We start from the raw sequence: 22734 nt of genomic DNA, 5'->3' as shown, positions 1-22734 counted from the left end.
TAGACGAATGTTCATATATCAACATGGACATAACCATGTATGAGACAAAATTTGCTCTAGACTTGGCCGTTTGGAGGGATTGGGTTCGAGGAGAGTTTGTATCAGATCACGACATTGCTGAGAGGCCAATTGGTTGCCAGGTGGGAAGTTCAGAACAGCGTTGACGATTTCGTCATCCTCCTCGAAGGGAATATCTCCAAAGATCATCACATACAACAAGATGCCAAAAGACCAAACTGTGGCTGGTACGCCCATGTATTTTCCGTGAACGATCCATTCGGGTGGAGAGTAAACGTGCGTTCCATTAAAATCCGTATAGAAGGTATTTTTGACGTGGGCGCCTGCTCCAAAGTCAATCAGTTTAACATTTAGCGTATTCAAATCCACCAATATGTTTTCGACCTTGATGTCGCGGTGAATTACTCCAACCCGATGGCACTGCACGACGGCCTCGACTATTTGTCGGAAGAATTTCTTGGCCAAGTGTTCGGGCAAAATCTGATTGTCTTGTTCTGTGATGAAATCAAATAGATCTCGGCATGATTCCATAGTCTCCATGACGATATAAAAGGCGTCGCCCGCGTCACAAGCGTCTAGTAACTTGACCACGCCACTGCACTGTGACACTTGACGAAGTAAACTGTATTCGAGTGGAACTATTTCATTGTTCACTTGACACCAGCTCGTGATGGAACTTCTCTTGACTTTCTTTATGGCTACGGGTAGACCGTCGCAAACGCGGGTTGCTGCGTACACCGTGCCAAAGCCACCTTTACCCAAGACATGACCAAATCGGTAATTGTGGTCGAAATTTTCTTTGGCAGTCAAGAGCGGCTGATGTAGGCCTAGATGCGTCGGAGTGTCCAGGAGATTTTGTTTTTCGGGACAAGCGGGCTGTTCGGGAATCATCTCTTCTACTTGATAAGCCCTTGTCGTATTTTCGTTTAATTCATTTACGGTCTCATATCCTTTCCTCTTCTTTAATATCGGGTGAAAAGGTTCTTCGTAGTGACTTAGGGGAACAGTCCTAGCCCGGAAAGGTTTTCGTTTAAAATCGTTCAAAGTTTTTTTGATACCGGGTAATGACTTAATGGTAGTTGATTTCGTCATTAATTTTGTGGATGAATTCCAGTTTCCACGGTGTTGATTCATCTTAATACCCAGATTAATTGATGTTGAAGGGCGAGTAATCTTATTCTTCATTTCTGAGATTTCTGAATGATGAATTCAATAGATATTCGGTTCCTTATATGCCTTTGGATGAGATCGGAGATGAAGCGCAAGTCTCTTAACCAATCTTATTTCCTGTTATAAAACCGACGGTCTCATGGGAAATGTTTGTAAAACAAAATATTGCAAAATTTATAATTTTAGTTACATTGTTCACGCAATTATAACTGTACAGAAATATTTAAATATTAAAATCTACCGAAAACAAAGTCTCAAATTATATCATAGGGTCTTATAGTATCCTGGAGGTTACTCGATCGTCTACCCAAGGATGGTTATTGCATAGGCTAAATTTACGTACTCTATTGTTTTATGTTTTGATCAATTAATTTATTTTACACTCTTCTATTATCTTAACACAAATACACAAAATTTTATTGGAAATTTAGGTTGAATGAAGGAACGGAAAATAATATTTCAAATTTCATGTGTTTATATTTTGCTCGAACATTATCACGAATACAAATTTGCACTTTTTGGATTATACAGAAAACCGCAAATAAATTTTTATGAAAAAAAACCTCAAATTAGTTCAAGTCAATGAATTTGAATCGCAGTGGCTGGTCAGGTGCGTTGACTATCCTCGAGAGGCATCCAATATCTTCGTAATGATATTCGACTTTAAAATTTTGTAGAATCTTGAAAAGAATTGTTAAAGTCATTCATTTAAAAACGAGATCGCTAGTCATAGAATCAAATTTAGTAAATAAAATACTTTAGTCGTTAGTTGCCACATTTCGAGTTCGGCTAGTCGTCGACCTATACACATCCGCGTTCCGAAACCGAACGGAAGTACCACGTACTTGTGGTGATGGCTCTCTTCTGGATCTCCCTTGATCCAACGTTCTGGTTTAAATTCTTGAGCATTTGGAAAATACTCATCCATTTCTGCCATCAACTGATGTAGGAACACCACCAGAGTCTTAAAAGTAATGAAAGACTTATAAAACTCAAAAATTTTACAAATGGAATTAAGTTAAACAAAATTAGGGTTTACTCCTTTTGGAACACGATAGCCGGAAAGAACGAGTTCCTTGTCTATGATGCGGGCGTTCCCGACGGCAGCAGGCCTCATTCTGGAAAACCAAAAAGGGGGTGAAAGAATAATTCAGATTACTTAGTCGGAAAGAAGAAACAATTACTAACCGCAGACTCTCCTTGATGCAGGCCTTTAGGTAGTGAAGTTCGTTTAAATCACTGGGAGTAATCACCTGTGTACCTTTAGGTCCCAGGACCGAAAGTATTTCTTTTCGCAACTTTTCTTGTTTTTCTGGATTCCTCGCCAAGAAATATAGGAGGAAAGATGTTGTGTGTGACGTCTGTTACAAGAATTATTTGATTAACAACTGCGCTTTCCGTGATATGATAAAGTGATTCGATATTACAGTGTCAATTCCCGCCATCAACATGTCGATTACCATACCAGTAGCGTCTTTGAGAGACATTCCTCGAATGAAGAATTCCTCTGAAAACACCATAAAATGTATATTAGTCCATTACTTGATTTCCTAAAATTAAAGTGCGAATGAATAAGGTTGATAAATACCTAGAATGCTTGGATCTTCGTCAGAATCAGCTGGCCGATTTTTCATTACCTCTAGGGTTTGCTGGACATACTTTAGAGCCGTGCTAAATGAGAGAACATTCTTGATATTTGGGAAATCACAAATCAAAAAGTAGGCAATGTCGAGTCAATAAATTATACTCTGTGAAAAAGTCTTGGGCTTCGTAAAGGCTGCGCAGCTTTGGTGTGGAGAAGTACTTCCACAGGGGGAGACCATACTCGAGCTCATTAACGGCAGCAAATGATAAATTTGCAGCGCTGATCATTTTTTGAGCTTCTGAATCTGGAGCTAGATTAGGATCTAAGCACCCCAGCCTAGTATTTAAGCCAACAACTCCTACAGCTATATGGAAATTGTTGTTGTTTGAATGTTTGACATGTTTTAAGCTATCTATCAATTTAAATTGAAACCTATAAGTGTGCTTACATTCTAAAGCCCACCGGTACATTTCATTGACAAAGTCAGGTTTCATCTCGTTATTTTCCTGTCGGATCAAGCGAATTCTGTTTCGTTTCCAAAAACAGGACCATTAAAAAAAATAAAAACAATGTCTGTAATAAATTGATAAGTTATAAAATCCAAAATTAACCTGTCGATGAACTCTTGCGCGATTTGTCCCAATACAGGAATGTAATTGTTGACGTTTTTCGTTTTGAGAAAAGGTTGTTGGGCTTTGGAACGTACATTCCACCATGATTCTCCGTTGCCTGCCAAAATACCGGCCGAATTAAATTGCTCAATGCGTTTTTCACGATAAGCTTTCAATGTTTCGAACCCCGGGCGCTCTGGAAATTTCCCTTCTGTACGAAACACCCTGAAAAGAAGTTTTTGAACTATTTAGATGAATCAACGAAATTGATGTAAATACTTTTCAGCGTCCTCTGGTCTTGTGGTCGAAACTATAGGAGGTGCTCCTGGTATGATGTCTCTCCAGATGTAACCGTGCTTTTCGAATTGCAGTTTATGCAATTCCAATATGCGGGTAATCGGTATCCCAGCACCTATATCATATTCCTAAGTCACTCCTCATTTCTCTTTCTATCGTGGCTTATTACATCAAACTTTTTTCATGTAACAACGAAGTAGAAGTTCATCATACGGTACCTACAACTGGGAGCATGGCCCAGCTAGTTCCCAAAATTGGGACCGACCGTAGTCCGGGCATCTCATCAAAGGATTTTGCGTTATTCCATTCCGCATCTTCCACCGCCTTGGAGGCGTTGGCGCCATTTTTCAAAACCACTTCGGGCGAAGCGGCGGCGGAGGCTTTGCTGCGTTGGATAATGCGCGCCTGCTGATTCACCAGCTGCTGATAAGTCGTCCCCAATCGGCCATTTAGTCGACCAAGGACAATACTTGCGATCATAACGTTCCTATAAAAGTTCAAGGTAAAAAAAAATGATCTATTCATTATCTTACTCGGAGATAAAGTACATGCACCAACAAAACAATTGGATCTTATCGCGAATGATTGTTGACGGGAAAATGCGCACTTGAATAATAAAGTTCGTTCTTTTTTGTGTTGATCGAGGACACCAGCGTCAGTCGGTTACATAATGTAAACCGAGTGAATCCGAGACCTACACACCACCCAATCGGTGGACTCCAATGTCTAGTATTTCGTTTACCCGCATCGATTTTGACATAGCGCATGTAGTATCGTCAGCTGTTCTGAACGCCCCACTAAAATACACACGAATCGTCCAAAGGGTTCTGTTTCTCTTTTGAAAGCTGCATCACCACTATCTATCCTATTTTGCGTGAACGTATAGTTAAGGCTCTTAAGTAACAAAGGCACGGACTTGTATGCATTACGTTTAAATTTAAATAGGTGCAGCACACACTGAAAAAAACATTAACTTACCTACGTTACGTGACTGCGGTGGCGGTGCAGATAGCAGTGAAACACTGAGACCTACTTTTGGACTGTCATGCCTTGGCAAGGCTGCGCGGCTACACTAAAGATAAATAGTACTACGCGACTAGCCAATAACACAGCGCACGTTGCGGTTTTTCTTTTTCGAACGTCAATTGAAAAAGGTCATTGAGTTTCGAATGGCGCCAAAGCTTGTCCCGTTCAAACAGTCCAACAGACAAAATTGTTCACATCGTCTATTGATATCTCGACAAACAATAACAATCAATATGTACATCAAATGACCTAAAGCGTATAGATATGTACAGCTAGTATTTCGAAATCGCTATTTAAAAAATATATATAGAATGTACATTATAAATCAATAAATTTGAAGAGCAGTGGTTGGTCAGGCATATTGGTGACTCGCATGAAGCAACTCATATCTTCATGGTGATATTCAATCTTGAAGTTTTGCAGCAACTATGAGAAATAAAAATAAGTTATGATGTTTTCAACGAGACAATTGAAATTATAAGCATTTAGAAATATCTTACTTTGATGATCAGTTGATCAATTTCGAGTTCGGCTAGTTTTCGACCTATGCACATTCTCGTTCCGGAACCGAAGGGCATCACCACATACTAATTAAACGGTTATAAAAGGTATGTTAGTAATTTTAATAGCGATTCAATAAAAAATCAAACAAAAAATAGTACAGGATGATGGGTTTTGCTTTCTTGCGTATCGCCTTTGATCCAGCGCTCTGGAATGAACTTTTGGGCGTCCGGGAAATTCTCGTCTAGGTGGGACATCAGTTGGTGTAGAGCAACCACAAGAGACTACACAGACATGCCAAAAAAAGATATGATTTAATTTTCTTACTTTTTCTTAGTCATTTATATTTAACAGTCTTCAGTTAAATTGCTTACGAGTTACGACAAATAAATAGCTAGAAAATCATAGTCTTTAACTTACCCCCTTTGGAATGTTATAACCAGATAGGACGAGATCTTTATCAGTGATGCGTGCGTTTGCATTTGCGGCCGGCATTAATCTATTAACCATTTTGAGTTAATAACTTGAAAACATAATTTGTAGCTATTTATGCAGCCTACCTGAAACTTTCTTTGATGCAAGCTTTGAGGTAAGGAAGATTGTTGAGTGCATTGGAGGTAATGGGACTTCCTTTGGGTCCAATAACGGAAAAAATCTCTTCTCGCAACTTTTCTTGCTTGTCAGGATTTTTCGCTAAGTAGTAGATCAAAAATGCACTCGTGTTCGCGCTCTGTGTTTAAATTCATAATTACAAACTTATTCTTTATTTAATTGCAATAAGTGGTGATGCCTTACAGTGTCAACTCCGGCCATCAGCATATCGATAACCATTGTGGTCACGTCACTGGGGTTCATTCCATTTACCAGCAACTGTTCAATGATGCTGAGATAGGAATCAAACGAACTTCCTTTGAGAGCTTCCACGGTTTGATTGATGTATTTTATAGTCGTCCTAATAGGAAAACCAAAATGAATTTTAAATGTTTTATGCTCCTATTCCCAATGCAACCTACTCAGTAAAAAAATCTTGAGCGTCGTACAGTTTCCGTAGCATTGGCGTCACGAAGAATTTCCAGAAGGGGAATTTGTGTTCCAATTCGTTGATGGCAGAAAACGAGAAGTTGGCGGCATCTATCATCTTTTGCGCTTCTGAATCCGGAGCCAAGTCCTGTTGAAGGCAACCAAGTCGGGTATTTAGGCCGACTACACCCACGGCTGAGAATTTTTGACAAAATGTTATTAGTATATTATATTTGGTGAATTATAATTATTGCTAAAAATCTACACTTACTTTCAAGTGCCCATCGGTACATCTCGTTGAGAAAGTCCGGTGTCATTTCATTGTTTTCAGGTCTGATCAATCGAATTCTGTGAAGGTAGAAATAGTTCGTATACTGTAAGTTTAGACGAGCGTGAGTAGAGCTTTGCTTATACCTATTGACAAAGTCATCGGCTATTTCACTTAGTTCAGTTATGTAATGGGTAACGTTCTTTGGTTTCAGGAAAGTGTGCTGGGCTTTTGAGCGAGTGTTCCACCATTCTTCGCCGCTTGACAATAAAATGCCAGCAGAGCTGAAGTCTTGGATCCGCTGAGCGCGGTAAGCTTTAATAGTTTCCATTCCGGGTCGCACAGGATGCTTACCCTCTGTTTTGAACAGTCTTTTTTTTTTTTAAACGATATAGTTAGTTAATTTTCTCATGGGGTAAGTGTATTATAGTTCGATTACTTTTCAACATCTTCCGGTCTGGCAGTATAAACGATTGGAGGCCTTCCCGGAACAATATCGCGCCAGATGTAACCGAATTGTTTGAATCGAAGTTTTTGCAATTCCAGCATTCGACTGAGAGGTATTCCATCTCCTATGATACCAGACCATTTGTGATGTGGGGCAATGTTTCAATTAATTAGGGTCTACTCATCATACATACAAAGCAATGGGATCTTACCTATATGTGGGAAAAAACCCCAAGTAGTGCCGATGATTGGCAGAACTCGAAGTCCTGGTACCTCCTCAAAAGTTTTGACATTATCAGTTTCACAAGTTGGTTCGATTATTTTTGAGATCCTTGGGTCTTTCATGGCGAACGGATGACAAGAACCAGACACAGCCGTTGTAGTATGTCTGCTGGGTGAACAATCTCTGGAAGTAGCGGGCGATAAGGTGGAGGTCCACGTGTCAGTCAGTCAAATTTGACAGTGAGGATGAGCCAATGGCGATCCTGCCCATTATCAAAAATATTATTTGAGTTATTTTGGTTCCAACCTAAAATCAATGCTAGTTATCTAGACCAATCGATATTTCTGTTCTGAATAGAAGTCGATGTACATAGATCTATCTATAGAATCTGATCCACTTTTCATGCTTCTATATTTGAACTACAACTGTTCTCGTGTTATGACGGTTTCCCAATCGGGAGTCAACGTACGGTGCAAGTAGTTGGAAGTTGGCCTCCCTCAAGTACAAACGTCTACACCCCAATTGTACTCAGTCGTGGATTGGGTGAGTGAAAATAAAGTCATAACAAAAAATTAATTCCGACTAGATTAAACAAGACGGTCACTGTTTGCTCATCCACTTTTGTGCTTGTAAATAATCGAGGCTATCTTTATCTCGCAAACACCAAGTTTCTTATTTTAAAAGAGAATTGATATATCGGTTGACGAAAATGGTCGTGAATAAACCACACGTAACTGGCCAATAAAGCTCTACTGATAGGGAAAGTGGGAAACACTACATGATATCCAGGACAACCTGGAGCTTTTTTTAAAGCCATTTCGCATTACTAAGTTATCGCGTAGGAAGAATTAAATTTAGAGCTTGTTTGTTTTATAAAAGAAATGCACGGCTTCACAGTTGAATTATAATTACGTTTCAATTACCTTCAAGAATCCCTATTAGAACACCGTTCGACCCATTTTAAGACACTTAATGCGCCGATTATGCGAAAATTCAACAACTAAACACAAAATAATTTCACAAATGTCATTTGCAGAAAATCACGGTCTACTCAGTTTTTAGAAATTTTTTTTTAAATTAGGCCTACTGTTACTTGCAAGCCAGTAAAAGGCTGTTGACATTTAAAGAAATAATAATTGCACCGAATTATAAAAGTTATTATACTGTACCTGTAAAAGTGATTTATACTGCACACATATTGTTACAATATGAATGAAAAGCCATACCTTTTCAAAACCAGCGTATCTAGTGATAAAGAAATGAAACGTTAAAATACTCTAACGCCCTTTCAGTTCTTCTTAGAATGGTCCTGAATGTGGAGTGGGAGTATATACGACTTTGAACTTCCTAAGCTATTTGGCAACTAAGATATTTTCCCTAAAGGCGTTTTTTTCGCAGCGACTAAAAAATTTTACACACAAAAAAACAAAACTATGAATTCTGTGAACTGGTGTGCGCATTCAGCGGAATAATTGTACAAAAGCGGGGATATTTTTCAGTCGATGCCATGCAACTTGTAAATAAATCTGTAACCTAATATGCTATTTGAACTATTGAAGATGTTCCAGATTTAATAAAATTCTTTTAAGTTCTTCGTTTCCCCCGTAAAAACTGGTGCTATTAACATTTGACGGCTACTACACTTCTGTTGTGTGTGTGTGGATCTGAGATATTTGTAAAATTGGGAACCATATAAATATTTTCAGCTTTTCACTTTTTTCTAAACATGTATAGCCATCAACTGTACTGCTTAACTTAACTTACTCTTGATCTACCTTCACATGTGCCACTTAGCGTTTATATGGCTTATATAATCTAGGACGTACAGGTACGGTGATGTACGAACTTCTCTTACCGTGTCGTTGGTTCTCGGTTCGCGAAACACTCGAACTCGCGCCCTTGGTTTGGGTTCGTTTGGTCTTGCGAGGAGTCTCACAACTAATAATTTTGCTGGTTGCTTTGCAGTTTTATCACCTCCCACTAAAATATCGATCACCGTCATCAAATGGGTAAGTCATTGTGTACGAACTCAATGGCCCCACACGCATTTGCATGGGAATCGTGCAGCAGTTAAGCATGGCGGGAGAAGAAAAAAAACTATTGCTGTCGTGGCATTAACAATTGAACGGTTCCCTAATAATCTGGGTTCGGGCCGCCCATCGATAACACAGGTTAGACAATGGGGAGGGTTCGAGTTTGATGTCGATGGCTCAACGAAGATTTCCTATCGAATCTAGCATGTTCTAAAGCGGTCAAATGCTTGTTGACATATGGAATTTAAAATAAAATACAGCAATGGACTCTACGACCCGTTTGAAAAGCAGCCATGATTTCAACAAGATTTCAACAAGTCGAAAGTCAAGTTGATTACAATTGACGGCAGCCTATCTGATGGAAGAATTTGCTACGTCAACTTTCACTATACAGTACTATATTGCATTATTATCGAAAAACCAATCTTAAAAAAAGGAAAGGTCTTTGTTTCTATAAGTCGGCATTGTTAACCTCTTGTGGGCTGCAAACTACAGTTTTACGAAAATATCTTAATGTACTCGACACAAATAATTTGTATAAGGTTTTATGAGAGAAAAATAGGTTCGTGCGTCAATCGAATGACACTTTAATCTATTGAAATTGATTCTCCTGACGTAAATGTTTTGGTTTCCACTCACTGCACACTGTATCTCTGACAAAGGAACAAGCGGCGGTGACGTGTAAAGTCCCATTTCAAACAAAAGAATTAGCTAAGGATGTGAAACTGATTTTGAAGTTTAGTTTAGAAGAGCGAATCAACTGTGAGATCGTCGGGGATATGTACACATTTTATCGGAGCAAATGTGAAAGTCATTTGACTTGAAAGTAGCTGATAATTCACGTTCAAATGCTCATATTCGTATTCATAAATTGCCTTCTTCTGTAAAATAACGAATACGATACGGCAGACTGCTACCGCTGCTAATACAACCGGACCAAAAAATAAAAGCCTCAAATATCCACAAAGACCGGACGTATCTTTAAGAAAAAAATCTTTTTTTGTGTCGCGGTAAAATTGACAAAAAATAATTCTAAGTAATTCTTAAAAAAAAAAAATTGTTTTGTTTTTTAACTAATTTTTTTAACTAATGTCTAGACTGAATAACCAAATGGTAGTACATTATGTAAGTCAACAGTTTTTCTGTTATTACGGCTATTGCCTATCCTATTCAACACTATTCCCATACCGTCCACTCAATTCACAGTTATGTTTGTTTAATAAGTGATCTTGAATTTCATTCAGCTCATATAATTTGTGTAATTTTAATTGTCCTGCGATTTTACAGAACCACATAAAAAATCGGATTATTATTTCTTTATTGTTCACTCGTTAATACATTATAGCTGTTTTCTCAAGATGGGAGATTTATTTTAGAAAGCTTTCTCCAATGATTTTCTTGTAGAACAAATGACCGAAAAACTTACGTCTAACAGCCCTTCATGCTGAATTATTTGAAATTTCAACAATACAAATTAAATAAACGAATTTACCCTATGATATGTCGTTATGAACTTTAATTAGCACCAAATAAACAACCGCAATAATGGCAATAATAGAAAAATAAGGTTTGTACATTACGAGAACAAGGATATGTAAAACAAATTGAAATTAAATCGCCTTAATAGGTTGAGTTCTTGGTTCTATATCTTCTAAACAGATGGACGGACAAGTCCTGAGTGTGGGAGTTTACAATGAGCAAGTATTAAAGACAAATGAAAGGAAAAATAGATTCTGATAGAAAACAAGTCCAGCCAGACACTGATAAAACTAAACTGCGCATTACTGCATCATGTATGTGTGCGTAAGTGTCTGAAACTCTTTTACATCCACTAAGCTGAATGACTGCAATGAAACCATTGGACCCGACCTTCTGACTTCGGGGTAGAACAACACGAATTTGTGTACAACGACTAATCGACTATGTTATATACGTAAGGTGAGTTCAGAATTTTAAAATAGCAGCTTACAAAAACAATTGGCCGAGGGAATTACCCATTGATTTGAGTATACAAATATAATAAAACTCGCCTTTTGTTTGATTTTCCTCGCATGTTGCGTGAAGCAATAAATAAGTATAATTTGTATTCGTTCTTACCAATAAGTTCTTACACATTGCTTATTTTGACGGTTTAAAAATAATTACCGGTATCTTGTTGATACTGTCCACGCATATACGATGAGCTTGCACAATGAATATACTCTTGAACAGTGTACTCTGGAGTTGGATCTATTCTCATTGACCTTCACCTTTATGGTTGCATTTGGTTGTCAATCATGTCATTTACTTTGTCTTAGTTATCTTTCCGCTGAGACTAAAATATACCAAACGGACCTGTTATTGATTCAGATTATTGCTTCGTTTAATTTTCATGGATATTATATAATAATTACTGCTGCTTCAAAAAAATAAGTAATAATACACAAAATCGACTGATTTGTGCGAATGAGCGCATACTGTTGAAGAAAACGGTTATTTCGGGCACGTCCTGTCCTGTGACTTCTACAATCAAACTGTCGCGTAGTTTTTCAAGACAATTATTATCAGTGAAAACTGAAGTTGAACAAAAATTTAAAAAACGAAGAAAACTTCAAAGCAGGTGAGCCGGAACGTGGGAAAAATTTCGAAACCTCCCAGCACTGTTGCTATGCTGACCACCGATATTTCTTCATTTAAACATTGATCTTGATTTTATTTTTATCCATGATGTAAATTGTAAACAATGAGGGCGTGTTTTTATGGACGAAATGACAAACGGTTTGGGGTGCTCGAGCTATAATAAAAATGTGTCTAAAGATTATAGCATAGCTAGCTAGCTATAGATAGCGGTCCTGTATACACTGCTGCGGATACACTGCAACTTTATTCTGTCGATAAGTGTACTCAACTTTGAAGGTCAAGAAAAGTCAAATACGCATTACGTACAGTCTAGATTAAAAATACTTTGCAACGTAAGTAAGTTTTCAAAAATAATAGTAAAGTAAATACATCATTGCGCACGAAACGAATATCACTACCCTATACGGCGACAGTCAGTCGATTGTTTATCAATGTTGTCTAATGTATTATCTAACGGCCGTACTAAAAAAAGCTGAAATGCATTCTGTGTGTTAAGAAAGGTATTGGTGATTTGATAGAGAAACAAACCGAAATTTACGGCTGCATTTGATTTCTCAAGTTCGTGGGGTCCTTGTTCGCCATGATTGCGATGCAAAGATAGGTCCTAAACGACTTAAATTTTTTAAAGTATAATTACAAACAATACAAATCTTGACAAAGAAACCTTACATTCGGTATCGTATGATTACTGTCATTATAATTTAAACTTAAGTATTACTATTTCACCAATTTTAAAAAGAATTGCGCTAAAATCGGGTGTAAGTGTGCCAAATAAAAATTCTTGATTCGCCGGAAATCGTTCATTTTCTCGACATTTCTTGGCACGAGTCACTTGTTAGTCACAGACAAACTGACAATGGATGTTGTTGTAATTCAAAATACCAATGTTTTGCCGTGTAGAATTTTATTATTACGCATTACCTCATCGCCGGTATCGTGCAATCATATTGCGCAGTATCGATTTTATGTCGGTTTATTATTCAAGCATTTGCTTAGAAATGTCGAACTATCAAAAAAATATTTTTTCCCATCATCGAAGCGGCCTACTATTACATAATTTGACATTTTCAAATTTTATTCAAGGGTGCTATTCCATTCCCAGCTCTTTACCTAGAGGTAGAGTGACGAAAATAAGCTTTTCTCGGAAAGGGAAGAACACACGACCATTTTTATCACCCAGGGTTAAACTGTATCAAGGGAAATACATTTTTTTTATTTTGTTCGCAATTTAAAATAAAACCTTTGCACGTGCAATCATGCTATCTCTCACCAACTTTGCATATTTGGACCTTTGCTAATCTTATGAGGCCAATTTTGTATGAAACACGTGTAATATTCTGTTTTACTAATGTTTTTGCTAAGCGAACGTAACTGCACAGTAAAAGCTGAAAGGCGGTCAAATTCATACACGCTACGCACTTAATCGATGCTTTCTTTCATAGGCCTAACATTTGAATGATTTCCGTGCAATATTTCCCCAGATTCCCTCGAATGAATCGTCAACGCGTTCGCTGTAATAACAGAGCAATTTCACCTCTCTTTTGTGCTACGCTTTTCAATGTCAAAGCCGTAAAGTCTGAGGGGAGTGAACAAAAGACAAAAGGAAAAAAGAAAAAGGAAAGGCAGGTGAAAATACATAGGTAATAAAAATATCTTACCCAAACCATCAAATAATTTGAAATTTGTTTCTTCATCCGGGCACATTTTTCTCGAGAAGGTTGTCGTCCAAGTGTCCAATTCGCCACTGCTTCGAAACAAATTGGCCTCAAGTACTTGGAAACAGCGAAACAGTTTTCTATTTGCGTTTGTGCTTTTTTCAATTCGAAGTTTCTCAGAATAAGAACGTTGACGATTTGTAAGGAGTACCGTATAGAATCTTGGTCATTGTTGGTTACTTAGCCTAGAAATGGATAACTGGTGTGTTTGCTGATCAAGAAAAGACGAGATGGCTTCGGTGTAACTGAATTTATTTTCAGTTTCACGTCTGGATTCCCGGGGAAATAAAAGACCATTGCATCAGCTGTAAGTTGATTTAATAGCACTGCTTATGAACATGTATTTGAAATTCAGTCGGATTCCGATGTAAACTTCCTTTAGTCGTATTAATGGATGTAAGCAGTAAATGTGAAAAGATTTAGGCTATTTACTTCTATTTTCATAGTTATTTAATCACATCAATGCCGCATGACTTCAAATGAGCTGGAGTGTTATCCAGCTGCATATATATTCATGTTAAACGGGGGAAACGATACATCTGCTACTGCGGACACATTTTGGCACCGATTCCTGTTCTGTTTCCGTGAGGATGTCGCTCCGTCGGCGGATGTTGTCCCTCTTCTCTTTTTGAAAATGTTGACGCGTCGAGGCCGAGTCTTTCCGCGGCGGGCGGCGGGTGCCGATGCGACGGCGGCCCATAATGACAGTCATCAATGTCAATGTATCAAACATCGCAAACAGAACATTCCAGTTTCCCCTCCTTTTCATCGTGGTAATCTCATCAATCTAAACGGTACAAGTTCCAGTTCCTATTTGAACTGCACCTTTTACAGTACAATGTCTTTCTAAACTACACACAACACTTTGTTTTAAAAAGCTTTCCTTATTATTTTTGATTGGATTATGGACAAAAATAGGCAGGGCTTTGAATTTGATTGATAGATATTTCATCTGCCAGGCAATGTTGATTTTTCTTGACAGGACAACAGGGGGTGGTGTTTCAACATCAGACATATGGAGTATGGAATATACACATTGGCATAACAGGTAAAGTATTTTAACTTTCGACCTTTATTCGTACAAATATTTGTTTTGTATTTCCAGCGTTTTATAGGCTGAGCTGGAAATGACAGTACAATATCTTAAAATGATACAAGTGGAAACAAGCATACAAAGTCTTTGTTTGAACGTCGTAAATTGTCGAGCGACTGGCTAGCGACTTTAAAATGAATTATGTAATATCGATTGAGCATTCGCAGTCGGGAAAATGTTTATTATGGGAATTATGACAATATGCTTTTGGTGGACTAATTGCCAAACTTTATTTTTCACGGTAGCAAAATCTGCGAGAATTCAAATAAAATTCTAATAGTAAGTTTTGTCAATCTTTCTCGATCTGCATAAAAGTTATTATACCACAAGTTTAATAAATAATACATAGGTATCCGTCTTCCATAATTTGTGATGCGCTAATACTGTATTAAATTGGAGTTTTAGTAGCACGGTTGTTACTATTGGGCACAGGATTAGAATTAATATTCCTAACATTCGGATGAAAGAAAAAAACCTTGGAAGAGACAAGATGGAGCCGATCCAATCGCAGTTGATCGAACTTTAGACTGGGCGTATATCTATTGATTTTACGTTAATGGGCTCGGTGATTGGGTACGAGACCCGACGCTAGACGTGGGCAAAGAGTTCCTACGACCAATTGTGTCTAACGCACAGCTCACAGTCTGCAATTGATGTACGAGAAAAACATGAAAGTATTGCTCAAGACTTGACGGACTTTTGCTTCACCCGGATTTCAGATGGCGACAGTCGATAATAATATGCGTAATTTGCTGTATAATAAAACACACAGTCAGTGTTGTCTGGCCTCATTTGGGTGTTTTTGAGGTTTTTCCGTATTTGCACGAACCGATAAAATGTGACGTGACCCTAATAGAGCGCAGAATTTAGATAACGACACTTAAAACTTCCTTAATTAAATCGTAATTCCCCTCGCGTATTTCGTCAATGTCGCCCCCTTTTTTGTTGTTGAACATGTCGGCTGTTTTTTGGACAAGGTTTTTGAGTTTTACAGCATTCAACTGTACTGGCGGCGAATGAGAGAAGCCAACCCAAAGGCGTCTAACATATAACCGATACACAAGTCTGGAAGAATCCTCAGCGGTCCGAGATAGACACGGAGCCAAGATCCATTAGAGCTTTCGGCAACTCGATTCCTTATAACGAAAAGCTCCTTCAGCAATTCAAATAACACCAAGGCAAGGCTAGCTGCATCCGCATCAGCCAAAGTCCTTGTTTTCCGGTAGGAGAAAAAATACAAAACAAAACAAAACAAAACAACCTAAATACGAAGGTTTTGTTGTCGTCCGAACTTTTATATTTCTATTTTCTTTGTTTTTTCCCCCCTTGTCCACAATTCGGGTGGAACGTACACATACACCAAACGCCATCCTAGTAGCGCCCATGGACGCCGAGCTTATTTTTGACTCGGAGAGCAGCTGAGAGAAAATGTATAAGAGCGGAGCGCAACAGCCGCAGAATAAAAGGCAACAGCAAAAAAGAGTCAGCGGGAATTCTCTCGTAGAGAGAGAGAGAAGAAACAAGAAAAACCAAACAACAAAACACCACACAGCCTCTCTCTCTCTCTCTCCAAGTTGCTTGACTTGTGTTTTGTTTCTTTTTCATAGGTGTCCTGTGGGAGTGCGATGGTATGCGGTGCTGGGGCGGGGGACATAACCAAAAGGGTTTCTTTGAAAGAAAGAAAAAGGAAATTTTTTGGGCCGAGTTCCTCGACTCCGCGGATTCGCGCCGATCCGGCCAACCCGAAACAGCTGAGAGTCTCAAAGGAAAAAAAGGAAAATGGATGCAGAGGGGTGGCAGAAGGAGGTTTTGAAGTTGAGCGGAGACGAGAGAGTCTTAGGAGAGCGACAACTTGAAATCAGTCCATCGGATGTATAGCGGCAGTTCCGACGCTCTCCGCAGCTCCGATTCCGGCCAAGAACCTGAACTAGGGACCTCTTTTTTACATCTCGGTCCGGGACTCGGACGTGTTTGGTGCTTTTCTTTCTTCTTCTTTTTGACTTTTTGTTTTGTTTGGTTCATCGCGCGCCGATGTAGTGTGATCCGTCCGTCGAGTGTCTGTTGTTTTGTGTGTGCTGGATGCAGTTTTCCCGGTGTCCCGACGTGCCGTGCTCCGCGTACTTTGACTGACTGACTCGCGGGCCAGTCTGAATGGGTTGTACCACCACCGTTTGGAGGTATGAAGCAACAGCATCGACCATCAGCGACGACGCACCAGTAAGTTTACGTTTACTCTAATATAGTGTTTCCCCCAACAACACATGTCCGTCGTTTATTTGTCCCAACAGTCTTTCTTGTTTATTTATCCCGCTGCTGGCCCAATAAGTGGACAATGCTTTTCGACTATGTCGTTTCAAGTGAGACTGGGAAAACCGGTGGGAAACCATGGCCGGCATCGAATATAGAAGAAGAAGAAGCAAAAGAAAGAAAACGGAACTATGGGGCCGACCCCCAAGACTCTCTATAGATGTCCATGTTTCAGCCGGCGGCGGCTATTTTAAGTTTTGTAAGAAAGGGGACCAACGATGGTTGCGGGATTCTGTGCTGTGTACGTGTCCCCTTGCGTTTCACGCATCCGTACTGGAAACACACACTCCCTCCCCACCGCCTTCTCTTCTTCCATTCGACCTCCTTATCAACCCACACACTAGAGCACCACCAAGTTCTTGAATTTTTTCCGTTGGTATCTAAATAAGATCCTTGGAAAGATGATCCGACCGAAACGCGTTTCCGCCGGAAATCAAAAATTCCAAACGATATGTGAAGGTTTGAAGAAAACAAAAACAAAAATCAAGCTGCTGACAGGAGGGTGATGGACAGTTGGTTAACTAATTGGAGCTCGCATGTTTCTTGGAGTGTATAAACGTTCGTTCGTTCGTTCATCCGCGTTTCTTTTTTGAACCGAGAAATAAGTCAAACCGGCTAAGAACAGCAGGTTAATATCTCTCCCCTCCCCTCTCTTCCCAAAAGTTGCCAAGGCATTCCCGGAATACCTTGAGTCAATGGCAACGATCGATTCGTTTTCCAAATCAACTCCGTGAAGAAGAAAAAAGAAAAAAACAAAAACCAACGAGATTTTGGCGGGTTGAAGATCGTCCCGTAATGGATGTCTAGGTAGAATCTGACAGACTGAAAATCTTCCACAGTTTCAATACTTTTTCCTTCATTCTTGCCTTTTTTTTTTTGGCATTTTGGCATGTACACATCTGGGTCCCCGAATGAAATTGGAACATATTCGGTCGTTTCCCTGCCTTTGCAGTTTATTCTGGTTCTTCCATTCCGAGAAAATCTACGGGCCTATAAGATGCACGGAAATCAAGATGGATGGCGTTGGCTTATTTCGTGTCATTCTCCCAACCGCATCCGTTCCTTATAAATCCCCCCGTAGTTTATTCGATAATTTCGTATGTTTCTACAGTTATTTCCATGAGCAAGTGTGTTGGGTTTTCTTTTTTTTCCATTTTTATTTTCGTGCCCTTTCAATCCGTCCCTAAATGTTGGCTGGGCGCCAAGGTTCCGAAAAGACCCGGCAAACTGGATTCATAGCCACCTCTCTCATCCATGCCCAGCAGACGAGAGAGACACACAGCACGGCATGAGATCGAGTGTACAGCAACCTCTCAAAAAAAGAAGAAGAAGAAAAGTTTGACGCGATTTTTTGTTTCTTGTTTTTTTTGGAATGTCAAGCAAACAGAAACAGTCTGAAGAAGACGGGCATGTTCCGTTCCGTTCATTCTGCTCTATCATCGTCGTTTTGATGTATCATGTTCATTTCCAAAAGACTGAATGAGAGGGGAGCAGACATACCCGGCTCGTGAGGTCATGGCTGTGTGTACAGTAGTATTCAACCTGGAAGAATTCGAGTCCGACGAGCAGTCAAGTAGACGGCGACGGATATTGTGCAAAAGACGGCGGGGGTTGACTCGTGACTCGGCTCACGTTGGTGTCGACGAGAGTATGGTGTATAGCAGCGGGCCGATGGAATTCCGCCATCGCAACCACATTCCTCAATCCACTTCTTTCTTGTTTGCTTTTTCATTCTATTGAAAGAGGAAGAGCAGCAAAAAAAGAATCGAGTTAAACTGGGACTGGAGCCATCATTTTCTTGTTTTTTAAGCCAATAGACTGCTGCTGCCGTAGGGGCCGCCCAGCCAAGATGGGCGATCGTAAATCAAAATGCGGCTATAATTCATCTTGTGTTTAGATTCACGTAGCACCCTTATGGAAAATGCTGCTGGCGTACCAGCACCGTAAATCAAATGAGTCGAACATTCACGTCCCAACCAATGCGCGGATGAGTGTTTTACGATAATAAATTCATTTGGCTAATTTTAATGGCAATTTTCTTTGATTTCAATTCAAACAGAGATGGACTGGATAATTCTTCTGTTGATGACGCTGATCTGCTGGTCGGAGGTGAACGGTCACTTTCTCACAGGTACGAAAACAAAATGTGTGTGTCTAGACGGAAATATTTCAGAGAATCGGACGTGCCAAATGTTGGTTCATTCGGTCGTTTATTTTCGTCCGCCGTCTGTTGTTGATTCATTAGTAAAAGGACTTGGTGTCACGCATCAACAACAGAGTTGTGAAAACTCATCAGAGATCTTTTTTGCTGGGTCGTCGTCTGCATTTCGTCTAAATAGTTTCACTGTGTTTTACAACTACAAATCAATTCCAACACTCACAAAAAATTAGGTGGGAGGAGTGACCTGGTGGTAATGTCTCAGATCAAAGACCCGGTGGAAGCCTCGCTAGAAGATGTCCGCTGCTACAATTTCTCCGTGGGGATGCCTCCCCGACAAGAGTTTTACTCGCCTGGACATCCGGCCAATTATCCGGCTAAAGTCGACTGTCTGCTCGTCCTCAAAGGTTTTCAATTCTTTTATTTATTTTTTGGCCAAAGAAAATAGCGGCAAATTCAAAATTTGATTTGTCTCACATTTGCAGCCGAGCCTGGCTTCGTGATTCGTGTCGATTTCCGTGACATGTTCGATATCGAGCCGCATGAACATTGCCTGTACGACTTTTTGGAGATCCGTGACGGGGCTCACGGCTATTCTACACTGGTGGGTCGATATTGCGGCCGGACTTTCCCCCCCGTCATCACGTCGTCGGAGCGACACCTGTGGCTTCGCTTCACTACGGACGATAACATCGAGTACACCGGTTTCAGGGCCGTGTATCAATTCCTGCCCGACCCTGGTAAGGTCTCGTCCTATCGGTACGGGCGGTGGTGGTTGCTCATCATCGAATGATGATTTGATTTTTTTAAATTTGAACTTAATTCAATTAACGTGGTGTGCCTCACGTTTATAGCACCCAGGATACCTGACCAAGGCTCCTGCCGATTCCAGGTGACCGGATTGGATGGCACTTTTAGCCGGTCGGATGTTCCCGAGGAGATGGTCAATCATTCGAAAGATTTCCAGGTGCCGCTGGACTGCACCTGGGTCATCACCGTGGCCGAAACGCACAAAGTACGTACCGTGTCTGTCCATTGTGCTCAGTTTTGAACGGTTTTGAACTTAATTGACATTTTTGCGGTTTCATTTTTCAAGATTCAGTTGAGTTTCCCGAGTTATGCGCTGATGGCGCCCAACGAGTGTGACCTCAACTTTATTGAAATCTTTGGCGAAATGACAGACTTACGCCATCGCTTGCGTCTTTTCTGCGGTTCTAAAATTGATATTGTCCTCTCCAAGTCGAATATTCTCCACTTGAGGCTCTTTGCTCATCACACGGCCTTGCGGTCCACTTTCGAGGCTCTCTTCACTGCCGTCACTCTTTATCGTGAAACTGAAGGTCCGTTTCTTTTTACCCTCTCGTTCGTATATCAATCAAATCGCGAAAACTAACCAGATTTTCTTATAATATAGGAACTGCCAAATGCATCGCCTCCGAGTTCGATTGCGAAGACGCCGTTTGTATCGACAGTTCACTGCGATGCAACGGCCGGGTCAATTGCAAGTTCCGTTACGACGAGGAAAATTGCAAGGTTCTTTTTCAACAGCTGTTTCAATCTGATTGATAGTTTTTTTTAAAAATTAAGTTTCGTCATTTTCTCGTTCAGGTGGTGCGGAAAAAAGTCATGTCCTCTGACCACATTATTGTCATTTTGACCATCTTCTGCCTCACGCTCTTCGGTCTCTGCTTCAGCTGTTTCTTTAATTGCATTCGCAAACTCAGAGCCGATCACACCGATTACCAGGTATCCAGATTCATTTGTCTTTGAAATTCATTCAACGTTTGAGAATCCATTTGACTTTCGATAGGCAAGGAGATCGCGATCGAGAGAGGATCGACTGGACGTCTTTGACGACACGTCATCCAAGGCCCCCCATCAAATGGCGGGAGGTCTCCCGATGACTCACGGCAAAAACAAGAGTCGCCATCAATCAGGAAGAGGCACAGCCACAACGACGGATGAGGAAGTGTTCCAGCAGCGACCGCGACAACAGACGTCGACGTCCCGTTCGCTGTCCAGTCCGACGACACCCAACGGATTTCTCGACTCGTGCGTGAGCATTGAACACTTTCCGGGGACTTCAGCTGCAGCTGGAAATAATAAAATCTTGGGAGAAGATCGCCAATATCCTGGCAACACTCTCCACGGGCTGGCGGAATCATCCGGACGCGATAGCGACGAGGACGAAGACGTCGACGAAGACGACGACGATGAAGAAGAGGAAGTTGAAATGGTCGATCACGCTTGCCAGACTCGTGAGTCTCTCTTTGACAATAAAAACGGGGATCCAGTGATGGCGACTGGACCGACGCCGGATCAGCAGCAGCAGCAGCAACAGCCTCGGCAGTCATATGGGTTGACGAGGAGCCCTGCTACTACGGCACCGATCCAGCCGCAACCATCCAGCCGAGTTCAGTTACCTCTACCCGACAGCAGTCGCTACAAAGCGGAGAGAACGATAGAGATCGCTCAAAGATCGCCAACCGCCCCTCCATTATCGCCATCGACAGCTGACGCCCGGATCATGTTCAGCAAGAAAGCCAACACGACGACCAGCAGCAGTGCGGCCTCTTCGAAATCCGGTGCCGATGTGGTCGTTCTCCACTAGTCATATACTTTTAATTTTCTTTCGAATTTTGATTAGGGATCTACTTAATTAGGCGATCTCGGGTTTTTATTGTGAAGACAACTCGGGAAAAGTTGGTCAATTCAAAAAACAAAACAAAAAGAACAACATTGAGTGCGTGTGAGTGTGCGTGTCCGAGGTCCCATCTCATCATTATCAACGAAGAGGGACCAACCGACCAACCAAACCGATAGAAAAACAACAACACCCATTTTCTCCTTATATACCCTTCTTTTTTAAATTCTAATTCACGTTTCACACACATTACACACATTGCGTTTACGACCTTTTATTGATTGGTTTGAAGGAAGAAAAACAAAAATATTGGTTATTTTGTAAAAAAGGAACAAAACACGTATTATAATCCTCTTTGTGTTGCCGGGTTATCTTTTAATTCAATTTAAAAAATTCAGTTACCTGTGCCAACGAATCGATATGCTACCCCCTTCACACCTGTAAATGTGAGACGTCATCGTCACCCCACTTTCCTTTGTTTATATCAATTGAAATGCCAAGCGACAAGAAAGAACGAGTTTGAACAGAATGAACATATACATTAAATAGAAACTGTGTATTTAGACATGTGTTTTTGAGAGCGCGGAATTCTGTGTATTATTAATTATTCATTTAATTTGAACACTTTACCGTGTGTCTTGGATTGTCATTCGTCTCAGTGCCCCTCCCATTTCTTTTCTCTTTTAAATATGGCGTGTAAAACAGTCATGGATTGACTCCTCTTGACAAATAAATTGACGGTGGCACATTGTCGAGTGTTTTGTTACGACCGAATTTGAGTCGGAAGACGTGTCGTATGACGTAAATACGAGCCTGAATGAAATTGGATCTCATTTACAAGAAACTTTCCAATTCATGGCGCGTGTTGTTTGGAAATGTAAGGCCGGTCACTCGGTCAATTTGTCGATTACGTCATCGCCTTCGGGGGTTGGCCGCAACTTATATCTGTGATGCATCGACACAAAGGAAGTAAGCCGTCAGAGGTCTTTTTGTCTCTGA

General features: G+C 40.4%; 4 protein-coding genes and 1 long non-coding RNA gene across 6 annotated transcripts; 2 read left to right on the top strand and 3 right to left on the bottom strand.

Annotated features, from left to right (window-relative positions):
* Nucleotides 1–18: 18 nt before the first annotated feature.
* On the bottom strand, nt 19–1152 carry LOC124314555 (serine/threonine-protein kinase pim-3-like). Its single transcript, XM_046779751.1, has one exon. The coding sequence runs from the start codon at nt 1150–1152 to the stop codon at nt 19–21; it is 1134 nt and encodes a 377-aa protein (XP_046635707.1).
* A 493-nt stretch (nt 1153–1645) lies between these two features.
* LOC124313883 (probable cytochrome P450 301a1, mitochondrial) lies at nt 1646–4745 on the bottom strand. Of its 2 annotated transcripts, none has more exons than XM_046778718.1 (12): nt 4660–4745; nt 3900–4168; nt 3664–3796; nt 3385–3609; nt 3222–3298; nt 2936–3137; nt 2777–2859; nt 2616–2695; nt 2377–2549; nt 2228–2306; nt 1946–2152; nt 1646–1868 (listed from the first exon to the last, which is right to left on the bottom strand). In XM_046778718.1, the coding sequence occupies exons 2-12, from the start codon at nt 4159–4161 to the stop codon at nt 1758–1760; spliced, it is 1632 nt and encodes a 543-aa protein (XP_046634674.1). In that variant the 5' UTR covers nt 4162–4168; nt 4660–4745; the 3' UTR covers nt 1646–1757. The 2 variants fall into 2 exon arrangements, with proteins under 2 accessions (XP_046634674.1, XP_046634675.1); XM_046778719.1 differs by having other exon boundaries at nt 4664–4722.
* Nucleotides 4746–4900: 155 nt separating this feature from the next.
* LOC124314554 (probable cytochrome P450 49a1) lies at nt 4901–7495 on the bottom strand. Its single transcript, XM_046779750.1, has 11 exons — nt 7156–7495; nt 6936–7068; nt 6643–6867; nt 6500–6576; nt 6222–6423; nt 6004–6160; nt 5769–5938; nt 5629–5707; nt 5370–5492; nt 5208–5294; nt 4901–5133 (listed from the first exon to the last, which is right to left on the bottom strand). The coding sequence occupies exons 1-11, from the start codon at nt 7286–7288 to the stop codon at nt 5026–5028; spliced, it is 1494 nt and encodes a 497-aa protein (XP_046635706.1). The 5' UTR covers nt 7289–7495; the 3' UTR covers nt 4901–5025.
* Nucleotides 7496–13095: 5600 nt separating this feature from the next.
* LOC124313885 lies at nt 13096–14821 on the top strand. The gene is made up of 3 exons (XR_006911043.1): nt 13096–13458; nt 13536–13840; nt 13980–14821. It is a non-coding gene; the product is annotated as an uncharacterized LOC124313885 (long non-coding RNA).
* A 1217-nt stretch (nt 14822–16038) lies between these two features.
* LOC124314373 lies at nt 16039–22485 on the top strand. The gene is made up of 9 exons (XM_046779489.1): nt 16039–16843; nt 18993–19064; nt 19325–19498; nt 19577–19831; nt 19946–20106; nt 20188–20431; nt 20506–20624; nt 20700–20837; nt 20902–22485. The coding sequence occupies exons 2-9, from the start codon at nt 18995–18997 to the stop codon at nt 21700–21702; spliced, it is 1962 nt and encodes a 653-aa protein (XP_046635445.1). The 5' UTR covers nt 16039–16843; nt 18993–18994; the 3' UTR covers nt 21703–22485.
* The last annotated feature ends 249 nt before the right edge of the window (nt 22486–22734 follow it).

This window comes from Daphnia pulicaria, chromosome 10 (assembly GCF_021234035.1).
Source record: "Daphnia pulicaria isolate SC F1-1A chromosome 10, SC_F0-13Bv2, whole genome shotgun sequence".
In the NCBI taxonomy this organism is placed as follows: domain Eukaryota; kingdom Metazoa; phylum Arthropoda; class Branchiopoda; order Diplostraca; family Daphniidae; genus Daphnia; species Daphnia pulicaria.
The sequence above is the reverse complement of the archived record's forward strand: the minus strand, read 5'-3'. Positions and strand labels throughout refer to the sequence as shown.